The 25,522-nt window shown below is 42.6% G+C and overlaps 1 protein-coding gene across 1 annotated transcript in view; it reads left to right on the top strand.

Moving 5' to 3' along the window:
• Nucleotides 1–3,577: 3,577 nt before the first annotated feature.
• LOC131197884 (T cell receptor alpha chain MC.7.G5-like) overlaps nucleotides 3,578–25,522 on the top strand; it is a 148,582-nt gene continuing 126,637 nt past the window's right edge. Inside the window, exons 1-2 of the mRNA XM_058182381.1 lie at nucleotides 3,578–3,737; nucleotides 4,761–5,056. Coding sequence (XP_058038364.1) covers nucleotides 3,674–3,737; nucleotides 4,761–5,056 — 360 coding nt within the window. The 5' untranslated portion in view covers nucleotides 3,578–3,673. The remainder of the gene's footprint in view (nucleotides 3,738–4,760; nucleotides 5,057–25,522) is intronic.

The raw sequence follows: 25,522 nt of genomic DNA, 5'->3' as shown, positions 1-25,522 counted from the left end.
ATTTAGGAAACGACTTTCTACCTTCCCTGGGATCTCTGTCCACTTTGCTTTCTAGGTTCTGTCATTTGTCGTAGCTCCAATACTACGTTTCAGAGTTTTATTGTTTATACTCCTTGTTTTTCTGTGTGTCTTGCCTTCAGTTCCAAGAACTGAAGGGTGTGTTACATAAGATCACTCCCAGGAGTGGGATGCTGGGGGTTCGCAGGGGTTCGGGAAAACCTCCAGCTAAGATTCTCTGCAGTTCGGAGAACCTCCCAAATCCCACTCCTGGCTGGCCTCTCCCACCCCTCCTCTCCCCTCCCAGGAGTCCCCACCTGGTCCCTTTTGAATGCAGGTAAGTGCAGGTTGCGTGTAAATGCTCGGGGAGGGTGAAAAATGGGCCTACTGGAAGTTCAGGAAGGCCGGCCTCCAGAGGACCTCCAGAGCCTGGGGAGGCTGTTTTCATGCTCCCGGAGGCTCAGGGAAATCCTCCGGAGGCCGAGGATGGCAAAAATGCTCCCCACTCCCGTCGTGATGCAGGAGGCCGACTTGGCACACCCATCATGGCCACGCCCACCCAGCAACCGGGCAGAGAACCCCTTGCTAACATTTTTGAAGCCCATCCCTGATCACTCCTCCTTTTTTTTTAATCCTTGAAAACAATGTCTTAGAGGAAGAATGACTCCTTCTCTCTAATATTAATGGCTCTCATGTCAAGTAAGTCATATTTAGGAAATCACTTTCTCCATTTCCTGGTATCAGATGTTGTGGGGGCTTCTTCACTGGAGGCTTTAAAGAAAAGACTGGACAGATAACTATCTGGAAAGGTATAGGATCTCGTGCTTGAGCAGGGGGTTGGACTAGAAGACCTCCAAGGTCCCTTTCAGCTCTATTCTGATGGAGACCGTGCTACTGCTTCTAGATTAAGCACATCCAAGTGGTATTTTGGATTCAAGAACATCCAAGAGTTCCATCAGGGACCAAAGATGTTGACATCCTGTTCTTTGCCTGTGTTTGACTTTAACAGGAACTCTTTTCTGCCAAGCTGAAAATCCTGTCCAGGAACCCCTGCTAGAAGCATCCCAAGGAAGAGAAATAGAGCTTAATTGCTCCCATCCCAATATTCAATTAAACGAAAACATCTTTTGGTACCGACAGTTCCCTAGCCGGCCTCCCCATCTCATCGCAAGCGGATACAAGGAAACAGAGAAGAGCAACGAAGAGGAGAGAATTTCCTTGATTATTCCTGATGAGCGAAAATACAGCATCCTCTCCTTCACCAAAGTCACCTTTGAGGACCAGGCATTGTACCTTTGTGTTCTAGTAGACACTGTGTCACATCCTAGTGGCTCCCTATAGCAAGAACCCTCTCTTGCAATGCAGCTGCCACCAGAGAGAGGAAAGAAAGATAATTGTGAAGACACACGTCACAATCTGAATGTGTCCACAAGCATTTTTGCCATGAAGATTGAAAGGATGAGTGATGGGTTTGTGGACTTAGCAATTCATTTCAATTCTAGATTAAGGCTTTCTTTCTTTCTTCCTTCCTTCCTTCCTTCCTTCCTTCCTTCCTTCCTTCCTTCCTTCCTTCCTTCCTTCCCTCCCTCTCTTTCTTTTTTCCTTCCTTTCCTTCTTTCTTGCTATCTTTGTTCATTCTACCTTCCTTCCTTCTTTCCTTCCTTCCTCCCTCCCTTCCTTCCTTCCTTCGTTCTCTTTTTCTTTCTTCCTTCCTTTCCTTCTTTCTTGCTATCTTTGTGCATTCTACCTACCTTCCTTTCTTTCTTTATTTCTTCCCTCCTTCCTTCCTTCCCCCCCTCCCCCCCCCCCTCCCCCCCCTTCTTTTCCTTTTTTTTCTTTTCCTTCCTTCCTTCCTTGCTCCTCCCTCTCTTTTCTTTTCCTTCCTTTCCTTCTTTCTTGCTATCTTTGTTCATTCTACCTTCCTTCCTTCTTTCCTTCCTTCCTCCCTCCCTTCCTTCCTTCCTTCGTTCTCTTTTTCTTTCTTCCTTCCTTTCCTTCTTTCTTGCTATCTTTGTGCATTCTACCTACCTTCCTTTCTTTCTTTATTTCTTCCATCCTTCCTTCCTTCCCTCCGTCCCTCCCTCCCTCCCTCCCTTTCTTTTCCTTTTCTTTCTTTTCCTTCCTTCCTTCCTTGCTCCCTCCCTCTCTCCCTCCCTCCCTCCCTCCTTCATTTTCTTTTTCTTTCTTTTTCTTCCTTCCTTCCTTCCTTCCTTTCCTTCTCTCTTGCTTTCTTCCTTACATTCTACCTTCCTTCCTTCTTTTCTGCCTTTGTTTTTGAATCTTTTAATTAAACATGAAAGAAGGAAGGAAGGGAAGAAGAGAGGGAGGGAAAGGAAGAATGGAGGAAGAGAGGGAAGGAAGGAAGGAAGGAAGGAAGGAAGGAAGGAAGGAAGGAAGGAAGGAAGGAAGGAAGGAAGGAAGGAAGGAAGGCCAAAAATATGCTGCATTTTTTGTTAGTTAAAAGAATCTGTTTTTCGGCTTAGTCCCTGCAAAACTAATTAATAAAGAACCTTTAAAAGAGAATCTTTGAGATTCAGGGTTGAAATGTGGAGTCTTTGATGCTCCTTGAGCTTGCTTGTTTTCTTGCAGGTGTTTCATTACACAAATTAGGTAACATTATCAGGTCTAGTAGCTACTAGGAGACTACTAGCACTAATGATGTTTTCTAGTTTGGGTAACAAACGTCTGCCAGAAATCAAGCAAGCTCAGAGAGCAGTAAGGACCCCTCAAAGATTTAAAGAAATCAAACTGGAAAAACTGTAAACAATATTCAAAATCTCTACTCACTGTTGCCTTTGGATGTTTTATGTAAACATCAGATGACCAATGTCTTCATTAGTGATGGGTTAAAGGGGAAAAAAAATCTCCATATTCATATTGCTATTCGTAATTCTTTCTCCTTCTGAAAGATCTCTCTTCTCTTCTTCTTTGGCTCCAAAAAATAAAGTCAAAATCTCAGCAAATCTCCTTGTTTTAATTTCACACCTTTCAAGCCCAACATGTGACTGAACACCAGTCTAACCAGAGCAAAATATGGATGTACATGCAGCCCACAGCCAGATTCTCAAAGGGGTCCACGAATGCCTTCAATCTGACCAGTTTTTGTTCCAATTAATGATTCTCACCCACCTTTTCTGGAGCAGTTCATTCCTGCTTCTGGGGAAACATTCTTTTGGGTTTCCCTTCAGAGCAACCGTCTTGTCAACGGAGGGAACCATCGATTCTAGGTATGGTATCTACACGAATGTTCAAAAAAATACAACCTGCCTCTGCAGCCACCTTGCGTCCTTTTGACACCCCTGTGGGCACCACTGCTATTCAGTGAAGTTCCTCGGCTGAGAGAAGACTGTGGCAGACAAACTGTCGTTGTCCCTCTTCCAAGCCTTGAGGACACCTGCCATCTTTCACTATAGGCTGGTTTTTGCATTTCATCGTAATAAACTCCCTCGGCTTTTTAACATAGACTCTCTTACCAGTGTGGGGAGCTAGATTCATATCCAAAGGAAGGCAAATTTGATTCATGTAATTGACAGCCAATGAAATAGTCAAGGGACTCTCCGTTGAAACCCACATAAAACCACAACAGCGAGAGCCAGAAGAAGGCAGGAGAAATTCTCTGCAAGGACTCATTTTTAGGCAAGACACCAGCTGCTTCGACTAAATCGGATCAACTGAAATGCTTCAGTTTCTCGCCATGAATTGGGCCTCCTTCTTTCTAATATTAATGGCTTTCCTGTCCAGTAAGTAATATTTAGGAAACGACTTTCTACCTTCCCTGGGATCTCTGTCCACTTTGCTTTCTAGGTTCTGTCATTTGTCGTAGCTCCAATACTACGTTTCAGAGTTTTATTGTTTATACTCCTTGTTTTTCTGTGTGTTTTGCCTTCAGTTCCAAGAACTGAAGGGTGTGTTACATAAGATCACTCCCAGGAGTGGGATGCTGGGGGTTCGCAGGGGTTCGGGAAAACCTCCAGCTAAGATTCTCTGCAGTTCGGAGAACCTCCCAAATCCCACTCTTGGCTGGCCTCTCCCACCCCTCCTCTCCCCTCCCAGGAGTCCCCACCTGGCCCCTTTTGAATGCAGGTAAGTGCAGGTTGCGCGTAAAGGCTCGGGGAGGGCGAAAAATGGGCCTACTGGAAGTTCAGGAAGGCCGGCCTCCAGAGGACCTCCAGAGCCTGGGGTGGCCATTTTCATCCTCCCGGAGGCTCAGGGAGAGCCTCCGGAGGCCGAGGATGGCAAAAATGCCCCCCACTCCCGTCATGATGCAGGAGGCTGACCTGGCCACACCCACCATGGCCACGCCCACCCAGCAACTGGGCAGAGAACCCCTTGCTAACATTTTTGAAGCCCATCCCTGATCACTCCTCCTTTTTTTTTAATCCTTGAAAACAATGTCTTAGAGGAAGAATGACTCCTTCTCTCTAATATTAATGGCTCTCATGTCAAGTAAGTCATATTTAGGAAATCACTTTCTCCATTTCCTGGGATCAGATGTTGTGGGGGCTTCTTCACTGGAGGCTTTAAAGAAAAGACTGGACAGATTCCTATCTGAAAAGGTATAGGATCTTGTGCTTGAGAAGGGGGTTGGACTAGAAGACCTCCAAGGTCCCTTCCAGCTCTATTCTGATGGAGACCGTGCTACTGTTCAGCGCTTCTATATTAAGGACATCCAAGTGGTATTTTGGATTCAAGAGCATCCAAGAGTTCCATCAGGGACCAAAGATGTTGACATCCTGTCCTTTGCCTGTGTTTGACTTTAACAGGAACTCTTTTCTGCCAAGCTGAAAATCCTGTCCAGGAACCCCTGCTAGAAGCATCCCATGGAAGAGAAATAGAGCTTAAATGCTCCCATCCCAATATTCAATTAAATGAAAACATCTTTTGGTACCGACAGTTCCCTAGCCGGCCTCCCCATCTTATCGCAAGCGGATACAAGGAAACAGAGAAGAGCAACAAAGACGAGAGAATTTCCTTGATTATTCCTGATGAGCGAAAATACAGCATCCTCTCCTTCACCAAAGTCACCTTTGAGGACCAGGCATTGTACCTCTGTGCTCTAGTAGACACTGTGTCACATCCTAGTGGCTCCCTTTAGCAAGAACCCTCTCTTGCAATGCAGCTGCCTCCAGAGAGAGAAAAGAAAGATAATTGTGAAGATACACCTCACAAGCTGAATGTGCCCAGAAGCATTTTTGCATTTTTGCCATGAAGATTGAAAGGATGAATGATGATTTCGTGGACTTAGCAATTCATTTCAATTCTGGATTAAGGCTTTCTTTCTTTCTCTTCCTTCCTTCCTTCCTTCCTTCCTTCCTTCCTTCCTTCCTTCCTTCCTTCCTTCCTTCCTTCCTTCCTTCCTTCCTTTCCTCCCTCCCTCCCTCCCTCCCTTTCTTTTTCTTTTTCTTTCTTTTTCCTCCTTCCTTCCTTCCTTCCTTCTGTTCTTCCTCTGCCCCTTCTTTCCTTCCTTCCTTTCTTTCTTTCATCCTTCCTTCCTTCTTTCCTTCCCTCCCTCCCTCCCTTTTTTTTCTTTTTCTTTCTTTTTCTTCCTTCCTTCCTTCCTTCCTTCCTTCCTTTCTTCCTTCCTTCTGTTCTTCCTCTCCCCCTTTCTTCCTACCTTCCTTCCTTCCTTCCTTTCCTTCTTTCTTCCTTTCTTCCTTGCATTCTACCTTCCTTCCTTCTTTTCTGCCTTTTTTTAGAATCCCCTAATTAAACATGAAAGAAGGAAGGAAGGGAGGAAGAGAGGGAGGGAAGGAAGAACGGAGGAAGAGAGGGAAGGTAGGTAGGAAAGAAGGAAGGAAGGAAGGAAGGAAGGGAGGGAGGGAGGGAGGGAGGGAGGGAGGGAGGGAGGGAGACAGGCCAAAAATATTCTGCATTTTTTGTTAGTTAAAAGAATCTGTTTTTCGGCTTAGTCCCTGCAAAAGTAATTAATAAATAACCATTTAAAAGAGAATATTTGTAGTTCAGGGTTGAAATGTGTGATCCTTGATGTTCCCTGAGCTCGCTTGTTTTCTTGCAGATGTTTCATTACCCAAATCAGGTAACATTATCAGGTCTAGTAGCTACTAGGAGACTACTAGCACTAATGATGTTATCTAGTTTGAGTAACAAAACGTCTGCCAGAAATCAAGCAAGCTCAGAGATCACCAAGGACCCCTCAAAGATTTAAAGAAATCAAACTGGAAAAAATGTAAACAATATTCAAAATCTCTACTCACTGTTGCCTTTGGATGTTTTATGTAGACATCAGATGACCAATGTCTTCATTAGTGATGGGTTAAAGGGGAAAAAAATCTCCATATTCATATTGCTATTCGTAATTATTTCTCCTTCTGAAAGATCTCTCTTCTCTTCTTCTTTGGCTCCAAAAAATAAAGTCAAAATCTCAGCAAATCTCCTTGTTTTAATTTCACACCTTTCAAGCCCAACACGTGACTGAACACCAGTCTAACCAGAGCAAAATATGGATGTACATGCAGCCCACAGCCCAATTCTCAAAGGGGTCCACGAATACGTTCAATCTGACCAGTTTTTGTTCCAATTAATGATTCTCACCCACCTCTTCTGGAGCAGTTCATTCTGGCTTCTGGGGAAACATTCTTTTGGGTTTCCCTTCAGAGTAACCGTCCTGTCGACGGAGGGAACCATCGATTCTAGGTATGGTATCTACACGGATGTTCAAAAAAATACAACCTGCCTCCGCAGCCACCTTGTGTCCTTTTGACACCCCAGTGGGCACCACTGCGATTCAGTGAAGTTCCACGGCTGAGAGAAGACTGTGGCAGACAAACTGTGGTTGTCCCTCTTCCAAGCCATGAGGACACCTGCCATCTTTCACTATAGGCTGGTTTTAGCGTTTCATCGTAATAAACTCCCTCGCCTTTTTAACATAGACTCTCTTACCAGTGTGGGGAGCTAGATTCATATCTGAAGGAAGGCAAATTTGATTCATGTAATTGACAGCCAATGAAATAGTCAAGGGACTCTCCGTTGAAACCCACAGAAAACCACAACAGCGAGAGCCAGAAGAAGGCAGGAGAAATGCTCTGCAAGGACTCATTTTTAGACAAGACACCAGCTGCTTCGACTAAATTGGATCAACTGAAATGCTTCAGTTTCTTGCCATGAATTGGGCCTCCTTCTTTCTAATATTAATGGCCAGTAAGGCCATTAATGGCCATTCTAATCTCATGTCCAGTAAGTAGTATTTAGGAAATGACTCTCTCTGTTTCCTGAGATCTCTGTTTACTTCTCTTCCCAGGTTCTGTCATTTGTCGTAGCTCAAATACTATGTTTCAAAGTTTTATTCTTTATACTCCTTGTTTTTTTTCATGTTTTACATAAGATCACTCCCAGGAGTGGGATGCTGGGGGTTCGCAGGGGTTCGGGAAAACCTCCAGCTAAGATTCTGTGCAGTTCGGAGAACCTCCCAAATCCCACTCTTGGCTGGCCTCTCCCATCCCTCCTCTCCACTCCCAGGAGTCCCCACATGGCCCCTTTTGAATGCAGGTAAGTGCAGGGTGCGCGTAAAGGCTCCGGGAGGGCGAAAAGTGGGCCTACTGGAAGTTCAGGAAGGCCGGCCTCCAGAGGACCTCCAGAGCCTGGGGAGACCATTTCCCCTCCTCCTGGAGGCTCAGGGAGAGCCTCCGGAGGCCGAGGAAGGCCTCTCCCACCCCTCCCTTCCCCTCCCAGGAGTCCCCACCTGGCCCATTTTTTATGCAGATAAATGGAGGGTGCGCGCAGAGTCTCAGGGAGGGCAAAAACATGCCTACTGGCATTTCAGGAAGGCTGGCCTCCAGAGGGTCTCCAGAGCCTGGGGAGGCTATTTTTACCCTTCCAGAGGCTCAAGCAAAGCCTCCGGAGGCCAAGGATGACAAAAATGCTCCCCATTCCCGCCGTGATGCAGAAGGCTGACTTGGCCACACCCACCATGGCCACGCCCACCCAGCAACTGGGCAGAGAACCCCTTGCTAAAACTTTTGAAGCTCATCCCTGATCACTCCTCCTTTTTTTTAATCCCCGAAAACAATGTCTTAGAGGAAGAATGACTCCTCTCTAATATTAATGGCTCTTAGTAAGTCATATTTAGGAAATCACTTTCTCCATTTCCTTGGATCAGATGTTGTGGGGGGCTTCATCACTGGAGGCATTAAAGAAAAGACTGGACAGATAACTATCTGAAAAGGTATAGGATCTCGTGCTTGAGCAGGGGGTTGGACTAGAAGACCTCCAAGGTCCCTTCCAGCTCTATTCTGATGGAGACCGTGCTACTGATCAGTGCTTCTATATTAAGGACATCTAAGTGGTATTTTGGATTCAAGAGCATCGAATATTTCCATCAGGGACCAAAGATGTTGACATCCTGTTCTTTGCCTGTGTTTGACTTTACAGGAACTCTTTTCTTCCAAGCTGAAAATCCTCTCCAGGAACCCCTGCTAGAAGCATCCAATGGAAGGGAAGTAGAGCTTAATTGCTCCCATCCCAATATTCATGCCAATGAATACATATATTGGTACCGACAGTTCCCTAGCCAGCCTCCCCAGCTCATTGCAAGCGGATACAAGGAAACAGAGAAGAGCAAAGAAGGGGAGAGGATTTCCTTGATTATTCCTGATGAGCGAAAATACAGCATCCTCTCCTTCACCAAAGTCACCTTTGAGGCCCAGGCATTGTACCTCTGTGCTCTGGGGGACACTGTGTCACATCCTAGTGGCTCCCTTTAGCAAGAATCCTCTCTTGCAATGCAGCTGCCTCCAGAGAGAGGAAAGAAAGATAATTGTGAAGACACACCTCACAATCTGAATGTGTCCAGAAGCATTTTTGCCATGAAGATTGAAGGGATGAGTGATGGGTTTGTGGACTTAGCAATTCATTTCAATTCTAGATTAAGGCTTCCTTCCTTCCTTCCTTCCTTCCTTCCTTCCTTCCTTCCTTCCTTCCTTCCTTCCTTCCTTCCTTCCTTCCTTTCTTGTTTTTTGAATCACCTAATTAAACATGTAGAAAGAAGGAAGGAAGGAAGGAAGAGAGGGAGTGAGGAAGGAAGGAAGGAAGGAAGGAAGGAGGAGGAAGGGCAAAATATGCTGATAGTTTTGTTAATCATGAGGACACACCAATCTGAATGTGCCTAGAAATATTTTTACCATAATGATTGAAAGGATGAGTGATGAATTGGTTGACTTAGTAATTCATTTCAATTCTTGATTGAGGCTTTTTTTGAATCCCCTAATTAAAAATGACAAAAATATATTGGAAGGAAGGCACGGAGAGAGGGAGGGAGGGAGGGAGGGAGGGAGGAAGGAAGGAAGGAAGGAAAGAAGGAAGGAAGGAAGGAAGGAAGGGATTGTAACATTGGAAGGGTCCATTTAGATCTTGGACTGTAACATCCTGCTCAATGCAGAAATGTAAACTAAAGCATTCCAGTCCAATGGCTATTCAGCCTCAACTTGTCCAAAACCCATCATTGTGGGTCTTTGGTTCTCACATTCGATAAAACTCTGATTCCTATAACTTATTTCCACTGAACTTCCCCATAGAAAGCAGGTCACATCAATACGTTCCTCTTAACTTTCTTCCTATAAGAAAGGAATTTTATAATGCCTTGGTAAGGCTACACTTGGAATATAGTGTTCAGTTTTGGTTGCCACGATGTAAAAAAGATGTTGAGACTCTAGAAAGAGTGCAGAGAAGAGCAACAAAGATGATTAGGGGACTGGAGGCTAAAACGTATGAAGAACGGTTGCAGGAACTGGGTATGTCTAGTTTAATGAAAAGAAGGACTAGGGGAGACATGATAACAGTGCTCCGATATCTCAGGGACTGCCACAAAGAAGAGGGAGTCAAGCTATTCTCCAAAGCACCTGAGGGTAAAACAAGAAGCAATGGGTGGAAACAAGGAGAGAAACAACCTAGAACTAAGGAGAAATTTCCTAACAATTAGAACAATTAATCAGTGGAATAACTTGCCTCTAGAGGTTGTAGATGCTCCAACACTGGAAGTTTTTAAGAAGATGTTGGATAACCATTTGTCTGAAATGGTATAGGGTTTCTACCTGACCAGTTGGTTGGGCTAGAAGACCTCCAAGGTCTCTTCCAACTCTTTTAGTCTGTTATTGTGAGAAATACACTACAATTTCTAAGAAGGTTGGTGGCATTCCTTTAGGTTTTCTTTCTCTGCTTCTCCACCCAAGTTTTCTTCACCTAAGGGAGCATCCACATACTACACTCAGAGCTAAGATTTGCACCTTCCATCTCTGTTTCTTAAATGCTTATAAATATGGTACCAGGGACATTCAGTTTTAGTTTTTGTCTTGGTGTTACCTAGTGTTTTTTTTTTATTATTTGCATTTATTTCCTGCCCTTCTCCGAAGACTCAGGGCGGCTTACACAATGTCAAGCAATATTCTTCATCCATTTGTATATTATATACAAAGTCAACTTATTGCCCCCAACAATCTGGGTCCTCATTTTACCTACCTTATAAAGGATGGAAGGCTGAGTCAACCTTGGGCCTGGTGGGACTTGAACCTGCAGAAATTGCAAGCAGCTGCTGTTAATAACAGACTGCATTAGTCTGTTGAGCCACCAGAGGCCCTTTTGTTGAAGGGACCTTTCAAGTTTTTGATATATGTATGGACTTTTGCATATCTCTTTGAGGACAAATACAATCTAAGTTATGCTTATCTCCTGGAACATCTTGAATTATGGAGTTTGAGCTCCTGAAGAAAAGATCCTTGTTTCAGTATCAAAAGTCCATCCTCCCTCGCATCCTGGACATAAACTGTTTCAACTCCTACCCTTAAAACGACCCTATAGAGCACTGCACACCAGAACAACTAGACACAAGGACAGGTTTTTTCCCCGGATGCCATCACTCTGCTAAACAAATAATTCCCTCAACACTGTTAAACTATTTACTAAATCTGCACTACTATTAATCTTCTCATCATTCCTATCACCCATCTCCTTCCATTAATGACTGTATGACTGTAACCTTGTTGGTGATATCCTTACAATTTATATTGACTGTTTCCTAATATTATTTGATTACTTATATGTACTTATGACTATCATTAAGTGTTGTACCTTATGATTCTTGATGAACGTATCTTTTCTTACACTGAGAGCATATGAACCAAACACAAATTTCTTGTGTGTCCAATCACACTTGGCCAATAAAGAATTCTATTCTATTCTATTCTGTTCTGTTCTGTTCTGTTCTGTTCTATTTTCTATTTTCTGTTCTGTTCTATTCTATTCTATTCTATTCTAGTCTAGTCTAGTCTAGTCTAGTCTAGTCTAGTCTATTTTCTATTTTCTATTTTCTATTTTCTATTTTCTATTTTCTATTTTCTATTTTCTATTTTCTATTTTCTGTTCTATTCTATTCTATTCTATTCTGTTCTATTCTACTCTACTCTTTTCTATTCTATTTTCTATTATTTTCTATTTTCTATTTTCTATTTTCTGTATTCTGTATTCTCTATTCTATTCTATTCTATTCTATTCTATTCTATTCTATTCTATTCCATTCTATTCCATTCTATTCTATTCTATTCTATTCCCAGGTGCAAAACTCTGTTTGGTAGTCAAAGTGCCCAAGGAAAAACGAGGTATGTTTCAGTAGCTTCAATCACGTCTGGTTGGAAACTCACCATGCTATGTCACTTTCAAAACACGAGGTGTAGTTGTCAGGCTGTTTCTACTTGCACGGGGAACTAGTCACGGTGTAAATGTAAAACGAAAACCTCTCTACAACTCCCAGAGGCATTCTTAACCGCTAACCACATCCTATGGGGTTCAACCATTAGAAGATTTCTTTTGAATTGCTTGACAAAAAAGTTGGGCTGGATTTCGCATTTTGTATGATACTGAGTGTAGTTCAAATCTCAGAAGCCAAATAAAATATGTTTCTTTGCTTTGCTTCTGCATCTCTTCTTAACGTCTTTTCTGCTAGATCAAGCAAGGTGCTTCTTTCATGGACCTTGGTGCTGTTCATCTTAGGTAAGTGAAGATAATTTCTTCTCTCTCTGCCTCTACCCCCAATGAACCTAGTGTTTACATCCCTTTATTGGGTGCAAACTAAGCGTTAAGTAATTAAGCAGATTTATTTATTGATTTTTTGTCTTGATAACTTGAAGTCAGTGCGTACGATTCAGAAGCATGCAAATTAAATGTATGTTGAAGGACTAGTTGTGTCATGATTGTAGTGTTGCAATATCTCAGGGGCTTCCACAAAGAAGAGTGGCTCAACCTATTTTCCAAAGGACACGAAAGCAGGACAAGAAGCAATGGACAGAAACTAATCAAGGATAGAAGCAACCTAGAACTAAGGAGAAATCTCCTAACAGAACAATTAATCAGTGGAACAGCTTGTCTCCAGAAGTTGTAGGTGCTCCAACGTTGACATTGGACAGCCATTTGCCTGAAATTGTATAGGACTCCCTGCCTGAACAGGGGATTGGACCAGAAGACCACCAAGGTCCCTTCCAACTGTTAATCTGTTATTCTGTTTTGAATTTATGAGAAGGTCTGATTCATGGCGTTGCCCACAAGAATTTAGGGATATCCATGTAAGGTGACTTATGTTACCTGCTGGAGAGAAGAACATTGTAAGTGGTCCCAGCCACTTTGGACAGTGAGATAGGGAACATATAAAATGAATATGGCAGGAATAGCCAACACTCCAGAAGATAGGCTTAAGATACAGAGAGATTTGAACATTGGACGCTATCCAACAAAATGAAATTCAATGATGAAAAAAGTAAGGTTCTACATTTAAGCAAGAAAAACAAAATGCACAGGTACAATATATGGGGTACCTCGCTCAATAGTACTAACTGTGAGAGGGATCTTGGAGTCCTAGTGGACAACTATTTAAATATGAGCCAGCCGTGTGCAGCAGCTGCCAAAAAAGCCAACGCCATTCTAGGCTGCATAAACAGAGGGAAAGAATCAAGATCACATGGGGGGTTAATACTACTTTATAATGCCTTGGTAAGGCCACACTTGGAATATTGCATTCAGTTTTGGTTGCCACGATGTAAAAAGGATGTGGAGACTCTAGAAAGAGTGCAGAGAAGAGCAACAAAGATGATTAGGGGACTGGAGGCTAAAACATATGAAGAACGGTTGCAGGAACTGGGTATGTCTAGTTTAATGAAAAGAAAGACTAGGAGAGACATGATAGCAGTGTTCCAATATCTCAGGGGCTGCCACAAAGAAGAGGGAGTCAAGCTATTCTCCAAAGCACCTGAGGGTAGAACAAGAAGCAATGGGTGGAAACTAATCAAGGAGAGAAGCAACCTAGAACTAAAGAGAAATTTCCTGACAGTTAGAACAATTAATCAGTGGAACAACTTGCCTCCAGAAGTTGTGAATGCTCCAACACTGGAAGTTTTAAGAAGATGTTGGATAACCATTTGTGTGAAGTGTTGTAGGGTTTACTGCTTAAGCAGGGGGTTGGATTAGAAGACCTCCAAGGTTTCTTCCAACTCTGTTATTCTATTTCTATTTCTAAATGTACATTTATATGGTGTGGAGCTACTGTGTAAAATAAAAATGTTCTACAGATTTAGACTGTCAAATTTTCAGACGCTATAAAAATCAACTTTAATAACGAGGGACTCCTTCCATCGACCATATCCAATGTTGTCGTTTTGTCGTTGCAGAAAAGATTGCGGGACAGTCCGTGACCCAAACGGAAGGCAAAGTGACCGTCACAGAAGGACAACCTGTATTTCTCAATTGCACTTATGACCAAAGCATAGATTATCAACCGAATCCATTCTGGTACATTCAATATCTTGGACGACCGCCTAAGCTTTTTCAGAGCAGTTTTTCGGCTCCTAATCTAGACGTTAGCCTCCCTCAGAACTTCATTGCCGTCCATAATAAATCGAGGAACACTTTTCACATGAAGAAATCGGTCAGCCAACTGAACGATTCAGCGATCTACCTCTGTGCAGTGTGGAACACAGTGAGAAGGGGAAGAAGAGAAGCAGATCAAAAACTTGCAGACAGTTGAGTGGGGGACCTTCAAGGACCTCAACTACAATCCAATATACAACTACTTGGGAGCAAGTTGTACTGAATTCCATGAGATGTCCTTATCTGTGAGTATCTTCTCTAACCTTGGTCTCTTTTACATAGGCTATTAGATGGGAATTACCAGATAAGACTCACAAGCTCATTTATCTGGTGGCATCAGGTTGAAGTTACTTAAGATCCAATTAAATGGAGCTTTTATTACTTCCTACCACTTGGAGAATGTGTGCTTGTTCCATATCAGTATTCCTGGTCTTCTTAGTCTTGTTTGTTTTCTTCAGAATCAGGATTTTGCACGTTTTGGGATGTCTCGTGGATTTAAATTCTCAGAACTTCATCAAGTGAGATGTAGATGTTTCTCGGCAAGAACACAAAATAATCAGAGCCCATTGGAGTGAGGGCTATAATACATTGGAATCAAAGGGCAAAGTTTGAATTGTCAAGGTGTCATTTGACTCGTATGTTTGTAAAAGTGATATAAGATGATGGTTGGACATAAGGCAGAAGAGCTGGAGAATTTTAGAGTCAGTGAGTTGGAGGCCTTGATTATGAATTATATTTGATTTATGGAATCTTGATCTAATCAACTGCATTCATTTTATCTTTAAACCAAATACAATGCAAACGATGATGTATGCAAACATCACACATTTCAAGATCCACCATTATCATTCCAATGGCTTGATAAGAGAAATTGCCATGGTCCTTTTTCCATGTTGTCTCTTTCTCCTTCCTCCAGAAGAAGCAGTAGATATAAGATCGAATCCTGATGTTGACTTAATTAGAATAATTCTATATTTAAGCCATGTCTTCTATTCTGGAAGAACTTTTATTTATTCCCTTTCTGCTGTATTGAATTAGGATACTTCCGCTCCCCAGTTTTATTTAGAATGTTCTTAGCGAAAGAATAATAGATAGTTCTTGCTTTGCCATAAAATTTGTAACAGGAGAGAGCAAAACTTGTTATAAAAAGGACATAACCGTTGATTAGTTTTACCTATGAATGGGTGTCGTAACCCTCCTGAAATTAATATATATTAATATACCGATGCAATAATATACATTGCATCAGTAAAAGTCATCAGCATTTGATTTCTTAATCGTTCCTTTATGTTTTCAAAAGAAGAATGTTTCATCATTAGGCAATCTCAGCTTGTCAATAACAGAAAAATAGAAAAGAGAGAAATAAGATATAGGAACATTTCAACATAAATTGAGATGAGATTCCATTGAAGAGTTATGGTTACCATCTTCATTGCTGGATCTCCATGGATGTCTCTACTCACGAATTCAACAATTCAATAATTCAACAATTCAACAATTCAATATTTCAATATTTCAATATTTCAATATTTCAATATTTCAATAATTCAATAATTCAATAGTTTAATCATTCAGTCATTCAATCATTCAATCAATCATTCAAAAATTCACAAATAATTAGAATAAAAACCAATAAATTAAGATTTTTATTTTACTAAACGGTTTTAAAATGACTAGATTTACAGGAAGTCCTCATTTAGTGACTGCCTTATTTAACGACCCCTGTCAATTACAACAATGACGTAAAAATAACTTTACGACCCCTTCCTACCATCTGAGCCACAGTGGCGCAGTGATTAGAACGCAGTACTGCAGGCTACTTCGGCTGACTACCGGCTGCCTACAATTTGGCACTTCAAATTTCACCCAGCTCAAGGTTGACTCACTCTTCCACCCTTCCATCCTTCTGAGGTCAGTAAAATGAGGACCCAGATTGTTGGGGGGGCAATAGGCTGACTCTGTAAACCGCTTAGAGAGGGCTGTAAAGCATTTTGAAGTGGTATATAAGTCTAAGAGCTATTGCCAGGGGTGGGTTCCATTTCACTACCGGTTCGCAACGGAAGCGTGAATGCGCCAAACGTATTTGATGACATCCGGGCGGCTGGGCAGAGCCTCCCACTACTCTTACTACCGGTTCGCAAGAACCGGAGAGAACCAGTAGCAACCCACCACTGGCTATTGCTATTTATGACCTGGGTAGGTTTGTAAAGCAAAGGAAAAGCTGAAGTAAGATCATAAGCCCACTCATGGCTTCATTAAAGCAACTGCTTCACCTAATGACTAAATCGCCAGTCCCAATTGTGGTCGTTAAACAAAGACTCCCTGTAGTTTTGTCCCTATTGGGCTCTATGGAGAGGGTCCGCAACTTAGGCGTCCTCCTGGATGTACGGTTGTCCTTAGAACATATGACGACCGTCGCCAGGGGAGCTTTTTATCAGGTTCGCCTGATACGCCAGTTGCATCCCTTCCTAGACCGGGATTCCTTATGCACGGTCACTCACGCCCTCGTCACTTCCTGCCTCGACTACTGTAACGCTCTCTACATGGGGCTCCCCTTGAAGAGCACCCGGAGGCTCCAGCTGGTTCAGAATGCGGCTGCGCGGGTAATAGAGGGAGCAACTCGAGGCTCCCATATAACACCTCTCCTGCGCAAGCTGCACTGGCTTCCGGTGGTCTTCCGGGTGCAATTCAAGGTGTTGGTTATCACCTTTAAAGCGCTCCACGGCATAGGACCGGGTTATTTATGGGACCGCCTACTGCCACCAATAGCCTCCCATCGACCCGTACGCTCCCATAGGGAGGGCCTCCTCAGGGTGCCGTCAGTCAAACAATGTCGACTGGCGACCCCCAGGGGGAGGGCCTTCTCTGTGGGGGCACCTGCCCTCTGGAATGAGCTGCCTCCAGGGATACGACAACTCCCTGACCTCCGGACCTTCCGTCGCGAGCTGAAGACTTTTTTTTTTCCTTTTTAAGTTTTATTTTTACAATCATATCAAACAGCTCATCCAATGTACAATTATATACAATTAGTCGGGCTTGCCCAGTCACCACCCCCCTTTTTAACACTCTTCCCTCTTCTACCTTCTTTTACTTTCCAGACCTTCCTCTCCTTCTCTTATCTACATCCTCTCCTCCCTCCACCCTCCACCTTCCTTCTCCCTCTTCTACCCCTCTTCCTTCCTCTTCTCCTCTTTCCTACCTCCTACTCTCTCCTCTTTTCTCCCTCCCCACTGTTTTAAAATGGTAACTGGGTAGACCTGACCCTACATTAATTATATTTATACATCTTCAATAATCCCTGTACATTAACCATCACTCCATCTCTAGCCTCAACCCCCAATTCCCCTCCCCCTTACCCCCCACCCCCCACCCCGACTTCCCAGAACAAAATGCAGGGTATCAAAACTAACAATCATAATCTAAAATAATTCCTAAATTATAATCTCTAGTCACTCCACACTTAATCACACTCTCAATTCCCCTCTCCTTCAGAAATATATCTAATACAAAATATTTCCTAAATTTACTTATATGCTATTCGATATTTTTTTATCTGATACTTAAAAAAATAATAATAATAATAAAAAATAAATAAAATAAAATAAGAGCTGAAGACTTTTTTGTTTTCCCACGAAGGGCTGGCTTAAAGTAATTTTAATAGGGGTTATTATGGTTTTAATTATAGTTTTAAATTTTTGTTTCAGCCTTAATTAAATCAGTTTTTTTAAAAGTGTTTTAATTGTTGTGCAATTGTGTTTTTATCTGGCTGTAAACCGCCCTGAGTCCTTCGGGAGAAGGGCGGTATATAAATTTAATTAATAAATAAAATTAATAAATAATAAATAAATTATAGAATAGAATAGAATAGAATAGAATAGAATAGAATAGAATTTTATTGGCCAAGTGTGATTGGACACACAAGGAATTTGTCTTGGTGCATATGCTCTCAGTGTACATAAAAGAAAAGATACGTTCATCAAGGTACAACATTTACAACACAATTGATGATCAATATATCAATATAAATCATAAGGATTGCCAGCAACAAGTTATAGTTATATATACGATCTTAAACTCAAAAACTGGGGCCCTACAAAACAAACAAACAAACAAACCCAGAAGGGATCCAGTTATGATAGCAGAGGTGTACAATTTTGTAAAGCTTTCACTGACTGTGGTTTTAGCAAGTAAGAAGTTCCTTGTTCAGTTTGGACGGGGAACAGAATTAGTAGTAAAAGCAGGTAGGTCTTGGCTACAATTTATGTCTGAATTATCTCATAATCTCATAGAAAACTTTGCCTAAAAGAACTGAAAAGGAAAAGGAGTAACTGTAAAACGATGAAGAAGGTAGACAAAAAAGAAAGGATTGTAAAGATATTCAGAACTGCTCGGTACGTAGGTAATCCTCGATTTACGACCCTAACTGAGCCCCGAATTTCTGTTGTTAACTGAGTTTTGTCCCCTCTTGCGTCCTTTCCCTGCAGTCGATCAGTTCGTCACCCGGTTGTTCAGTGAATCTAGTTTCCTCATTGATTTTGTTTGTCAGAAGGACGCAAAAGGGGATCCCGCGACCCCAGGATCCAGCAACGGTCATAAATAGGAACCAGTTGCCAAGCGTGTGAATTTGGATCACGTGATCATGAGGATGCTGGAAAGGTTGTAACTGTGAAAAATGGTCATAACTCACTTTTTCCAGCGCCGTTGTAACTTTGAATGCTCACTATGTGAACTGTTGTAAGGCGAGGGCTTGTTGTTGTGTCCGACCCATCGCGACCCCATGGACAATATTCCTCCAGGCCTTCCTATCCTCTACCGTCCTCTGGAGTCTATTTAAGCTTACACCTCCTGCTTCAGTGACTCCATCCAGCCACCTCATTCTCTGTCGTCTATTTCTTCTTTTGCCCTCAATCTTTCCCAGCATTAGGCTCTTCTCCAGTGAGTCCTTCCTTCTCATTAGGTGGCCAAAGTATTTCAGTTTCATCTTCAGGATCTGGCCTTCTAAAGAGCAGTCAGGGTTCATCTCCTCTAGGACTGATCGGCTGCAGTCCAAGGGACTCGCAGGAGTCTTCTCCAGCACCAGAGTTCAAAGGTCTTGATTCTTTGGTGCTCAGCCTTTCTTATGGTCCAGCCTTCACAGCCATCCATTGCAACTGGGAAAACCATAGCCTTGACTATACGCACTTTTGTTGGCAGAGTGATGTCTCTGCTTTTTAGTACGCTGTCTAGATTTGCCATAGCTTTCCTCCCCAGGAGCAAGCGTCTTTTAATTTCTTGGCTGCAGTCCCCATCTGCGGTGATCTTGGAGCCCAGGAAAATGAAATCTGTCACTACCTCCATTTCTTCCCCATCTATCTGTCAGGAATTGAGAGGGCCAAATGCCATGATTTTAATTTTCTTAATGTTGAGTTTCAAGCCAACTTTTGCACTCTCCTCCTTCACCCACATCAAGAGGCTTTTTAGTTCCTCTTCGCTTCACTTCCTGCCATTAGAGTGGTGAGGGCTACCTGTACTCTAATTCTAACCATGTATTACGACCGACAATGGATTAAAATATTCAACTCCAGTTAGTGAATCCTGCTCAGCAAATAGCTTAAACCATGTCAAAATGAGCGTTGGAAGAAATATCCATCTGGGTTCAGTTCCAAGTGGGAAGAAAGATGCTGGAAACATGGAGGCTGATTGGAAAGATGGTTTATTGGCAGACAGGACCACATGGGTTTTGAGGTCCAGGGCAGCTGAACACATGAAGTGGAGAGCGAGAAGTATTTATAGCCTCTCTTGGGCCTTGTCCTTGAGCTTCCTGTTCCTGTGCAAGAAATGTATTCTGTTGGTTGTCAGACTGCCAGGGGGATATGCAAGGGTCATAGCTGAGGTTGTCTGAGATAGATTTGGATGAACCTTGCTGGGTGATGCAATGAAGGGGCTTGGCTGTGCCATGTGGTGAGCTCTGCTGATATATCCTATTATCATGCAGTTCTGGGACTCAAATAATTTAGCAACCGGTTCTTGGCCTTAATGACCAGCTGGGTAGGCATGGACATGGTGGGCGTGGCCATGGGGTGTGACAGGCAGCACTTGGCTTCTTGCACCCCTCTGGGAGCAAAAACAGGTGGCGCTGCACTGCCCTGCACCCCGTTTTGGGCCTAGGAGGCCTCCCTGGAGCCTCCTGGGAAGTGAAAATGGGTCTAGGAAGCCTTCTGGAAGCAAAAAGAGGCTGGGGTGGGGTTGCACACCCCCCCATGCCCTGTTTGGGGCCTAAGAGGCCTCCCTGTACTTACTGGGGAGCCAAAATGGGGTGTGTGGGGACTCCTGGAAGGGGCGGGGTAGGAAGGGTCAGCCAGCGATTTAACAACCGGTTCGCCTTAACCTACTCGAACCGGCTGAATCCCACCACTGCGATTCTGTCCTGGAGGAACATGTCTTAATCCCATCACCCTGCAGCTGAAGGTCTAATTGTCTTTTTCAATAGGCTGGCCCAGTCTTGCTCAATGGGCACCAAATATTTGCTGGGGGGTTGAGGGTAGAGGATGGAGTGATGGTTAATGCACAGGGATTATTGAAGATGTATAAATATAATTAATGTAGGGTCGGGTCTGCCCAGTTACCATTTTAGAACGGTGGGGAGGGAGAAAAGAGGAGAGAGTAGGAGGTAGGAAAGAGGAGAAGAGGAAGGAAGAGGGGTAGAAGAGGGAGAAGGAAGGTATAGGGTGGAGGGAGGAGAGGATGTAGATAAGAGAAGGAGAGGAAGGTCTGGAAAGTAGAAGAAGGTAGAAGAGGGAAGAGTGTTAAAAAGGGGGGTGGTGACTGGGCAAGCCCGACTAATTGTATATAACTGTACATTGGATGAGCTGTTTGATATGATTATAAAAATAAAACTTTTTGATGAAAAAAACAAAAACAAATATCTGTTGGGGGCAGGGAGCTGCTCTTTGTCTTTAAAAACCTGATTCTCCTTCTCTGACCAGGGAAATATAATACGCTGCCTTTTTAAATAGTTCCCCAGAATATTTCATTCTTCTCAGAGAGCGGGGTGGGTGTTAACTTTCTACATGAGTATTTTAAGAGATGGGTTTCCTCTGCAGCTCACATGGTCGAGTAGTTTATATACAAATGGTGATGTGCAGCTGAGAATGGGCCAAAGGGCACAGCAAGAAACCACAGAACAGCTTCCATCTGTCCTATCTTTTTTCAAGAGACAACTGGACTTTCCGGTTTCTCTTTGAAGATGTTTCACTTCTCATCCAAGGAAGCTTCCTCAGCTCTGACTGGGTGGTGGGGAATGGAAGGAGCAACCAGGATGATGAGGGGACTGGAGACTAAAACAGACTAACAGACTAAGAACGGTTACAGGGACTGGGCATGGCAGATCTAGTGAAGAGAAGGACCAGGGGAGACATGATAGCAGGATCCCAATATCTGAGGGGCTGCCACAGAGAGGAGGAAGGGGGTCAAGCTATTTTCCAAAGCACCTGAAAGCCAGACAAGGAATAATGGATGGAAACTGATCAAGGAGAGATTCAACCTAGAAATAAGTCTTCGTTGATTATAACACCTTTCCTTTCCTTTCCTTTCCTTTCCTTTCCTTTCCTTTCCTTTCCTTTCCTTTCCTTTCCTTTCCTTCTCTCTTTTTCTTTATTTTCTTTTCCTTTCCTTTCCGCTTTCCTTTCCTTCTCTCTTTTTCTTTCTTTTCTTTTCCTTTCCTCTCCTCTCCTCTTTCCTTTCCTTCTCTCTTTTTCTTTTCTTTGCCTCCTTCCTTCCTTCCTTCCTTCCTTCCTTCCTTCCTTCCTTCTTTCTTTCTTTCTTTCTTTCTTTCTTTCTTTCTTTCTGCCTGCTTGCCTTTTGTTTTTTATTTTCTTGCCTTCCTTTCTTTTATCTTAGTTCCAGTTAGTTTTTAACTTTTGAAAGAAATTGAAATTAGAATAAATCTATAGGACCTTTTTCTGAACAAATTGGATAGGCCAGTAAGCATCTGGAAATCCTCTAAAGTATGGGACAGAAAATGGCAGGGAGTGGTTCACACCTCTAAAGAAGAAACTAGAGCCCTAATGATACTATTTGATAGGTACAGATGTCCAAATGAAGCCTCTGATGTCCAAGAAGTGAGTCTTGGACATTTCAATCCTACAGTCTAGAGATTTAGCTTTTCTGAAGGAAGTGATGCTGGTTGATAGAAATAGGAAGGCATGTTTTTGTCAAGGCAGAAATCAATGTGTCTATCTCTGGAAGTGATAAGGTTTTCTTTGGAAGAGGGACTAGACTGGTTGTCATGCCAAGTAAGTTTTAGCCTTTTATTCTACACAGAATGGTCTTTTAAAGTAATAATTGCTGCAAAGAAAATATGAAGATCCTTCCTTATGTTTTCTTTTCTTTCTTTCTTTCCTTCTTTCTTTCTTTCTTTCTTTCTTTCTTTCTTTCTTTCTTTCTTTCTTTCTTTCTTTCTTTTTCCAAAATGACGCTTTTTCCCGAAGGCCATCTATGACTGTAACTTGTTGCTGGCAATCCTTATGATTTATATTGATATACTGACCATCAATTGTGTTGTAAATGTTGTACCTTGATGAACGTATCTTTTCCTTTATGTACACTGAGAGCATATGCACCAAGACAAATTCCTTGTGTGTCCAATCACACTTGGCCAATAAAAAATTCTATTCTATTCTATTCTATTCTATTCTATTCTATTCTATTCTATTCTATTCTATTCTATTCTTTCTTTCTTTCTTTCTTTCCTTCCTTCCTTCCTTCCTTCCTTCTTTCTTCCATTCCTTCCTTCCTTCTTTCCTTCCTTCCCTCCCCTCCCTCCTTCCTTCCTCCCTCCCTCCCTCCCTCCCTCCCTCCCTCTCTCTCTCTCTTTCTTTCTTTCTTTCTTTCTTTCTTTCTTTCTTTCTTTCTTTCTTTCTTTCCCATCTACTTCTATTTAATTAGCCTATTGTTACTAGTCTATTAGACTTGGATGGTTTCCATAAGTATTTTCATAACTGTTAGAATTTGAATTGCAGGAGGCAGTGAAGTCTTAGCTCTTTTAATGACGCTATGGTTCAGTATATTTACAGAGTGGGAGAGTGGTTTCTGAACAAATAAATTAGATAGCCCAGGAAAAAAAAAATCTGGAAATATACTAAATTAGGAGGTGGAAAAGGTAAAATTGGGATTTACACCATAGTAGAAAGTAAAGACTTTTATAGGCACAGATGTCCAAATGATGGTTCATATTTCCAGTAGTTTCAATAGTCAACATTTTAAATGCTAAAGTTTAGAACAGTTGCTTTTCAATATTAAAAATGTCTGGATTTCAACTCCCCGAATACCCCAGCCAGCAATATATCTGCCTGCTTTCATGTAATAAATTTTTAAGACAATATTGTAAGGCTTGTGTGTGATCATGACAAATTCATGGAAATACAGATTTTTAAAAGTAGTTTAAAACTTCTAATTCATCTCTTAAATTCAATCATAAAATTTAGGAAAAAGAGTTTTTATATTCAGATATCTTAACAACTGTCCAGGAAATAAAAGCAAGCAGGGATAATAAGGATGAGATTGGCATGCTAATAAATAAATATCAGTTTTTTTTGTTTTTTGTTTTTGTTTACATTTATACCCCGCCCTTCTCCGAAGACTCAGGGCGGCTTACAGTGTATAAGGCAATAGTCTCATTCTATTTGTATATTTTTACAAAGTCAACTTTGTCAACTTTGCAACTTGACAATACAACCATTTTGGTTGGATAACCATTTATCTGTAGTGATGTGGGATTTCCTGCCTAAGCAGGGGATTGGACTAGAATAGGGGTCCCCAACCTTTCGGACCTCAGGGACCACTAAATTCATAATTTTAAATCCCGTGGACCACTAATATGACATGCTTAATGACCGGCTGGGTGGGTGTGGATAGGTGGTCATGTGACTAGGTGGCCATGACCAACTAGATGTCAATCATGTCGAGGGGCATCTCACTGGCCTCTACTCACCCCTCCCCTCCTCCCCACTCCTCCCCTGCCTTCCTGAGCTCTTTAGGGCCCTAACAGGAAACAGTTGTTGGAACTAAGCAGCCACCATGAGAAAACAGCTGGCTCAGTTCAAATTGGATCTGACCGAGAAGGAGGCTCACCTCATTGAGGACTAGGATCATAGGCTTTCCAAGCAGATGGAAGACCTGCAGGAATGCAAGGCCAGATACCAGCGCCTGGAGGCTCAGCGGGCTGAGATGTCAGCCAGTTCCAGACCATGATGCAGTCTCACTAGCACAGCGGTTCTCAACCTGTGGGTCGCGACCCCGTTGGGGGTCGAATGACGATTTGCCAGGGGTCGCCTAAGACCATCGGAAATATGGGAAGTATACTTGCGAGTCGAAGAATCGCGCTCCAATGGTTGACTCCACAAGCCAGCTGCAGGCTCTTCAAATCGCTAGCCGAATTCGGCTTCAGGCGCGATGAATTAAAAAAGAGAGAAATCTTTGCTCTGATGTCTCCCTCTCAAGCCAGCTGCAATCACTCCCAATCGCTAGCCTAATCTGGCTTCAGGCACGATAAACTTAATAGGGGAGGAGTCTCTGCTTTAATGCCTCCGTCCTCAAGGCAATCGCAAGCAGTTAAGATCGCTAGCCAATACGGCTTCAGGTGCGATAAATTCAAAACGAAAATAATTTTACGGTTGGGGGTCACCACATCGTGGGGAATTGTATTAAAGGGGTCGCAGCACTATAAAGGTTGAGAACCACTGCACTAGCACAAGGCCCTCCAGCTCTTTGCCACCAGCAGCACTTCCCTCCAGCCTTCGCCCGAAGCCAGGAGGCTGAAGCAGACCCCAACCCACACAAAAAGTCCCTGAAGGGGGAGACTCTCTGCAGCAACACAAGCGTTCATTGCATTTATCCAGTCCAGGGCCCATAGTTTGAGGACCCCTGATTTAATGCAATATAAAAAACGCAAATAATTTTTCTGGGGACCACCAAAATTTTCACGTGGCCCATCAGTGGCTCACGGACCACCAGTTAGTGACCGCTGGACTAGAAGACCTCCAAGGTCCCTTCCAACTCTTCTGTTCTCTTCTCTTCTGTTCTGTTCTGTTCTGTTCTATAAATGGAAGGAGAGAAGAAAAACCCATAATTCAGTAGAAAACTCTTTTCATGTTGGTGAGCTGATGGTTGATCTTCAACCCATAGTTCTTAGGTAGAACATACTACTTGGATCTTTAGAAAACAACGGAGCATTCTGCTCTGGAGTGACCAATGATCTGACTCTGCCCAAGAAAATATGACTTCTGTAACAGAATCATCAGTGCTTGGAATACTTTACCTGACTCTGTGGTCTCTTCCCATAATCCCAAAAGCTTTAACCAAAAACTTTCTTCTGGGAGCAATGTGAAAGGAAGAAACAGCTGCGATCACACATTGCTCCCAGAAGCACGAAGCTGAAGCCTGAAGATGACGAATGAGACTTCGTCGAAACGTTGCCAAGACATTTCCAATTTTACACGGGAGAAAACCCGAACAACCAAAGACCTACATACAAACACCCGTGAAAACCTCAGAAAATATATATATATATATGCTTATTCCTCCTAATATTTACTCATATATATGTTTATATACTATATAATCTTTTTTGTATGATACTTATATATATTGTTGTGACAAAAGAAAGAAAGAAAGAAAGAAAGAA

The sequence above is a fragment of the Ahaetulla prasina genome, chromosome 4 (assembly GCF_028640845.1).
Source record: "Ahaetulla prasina isolate Xishuangbanna chromosome 4, ASM2864084v1, whole genome shotgun sequence".
Taxonomy (NCBI): Eukaryota; Metazoa; Chordata; class Lepidosauria; order Squamata; family Colubridae; genus Ahaetulla; species Ahaetulla prasina.
Note: the sequence above shows the minus strand (reverse complement) of the source record. Positions and strands in the feature narration are given on the sequence as shown.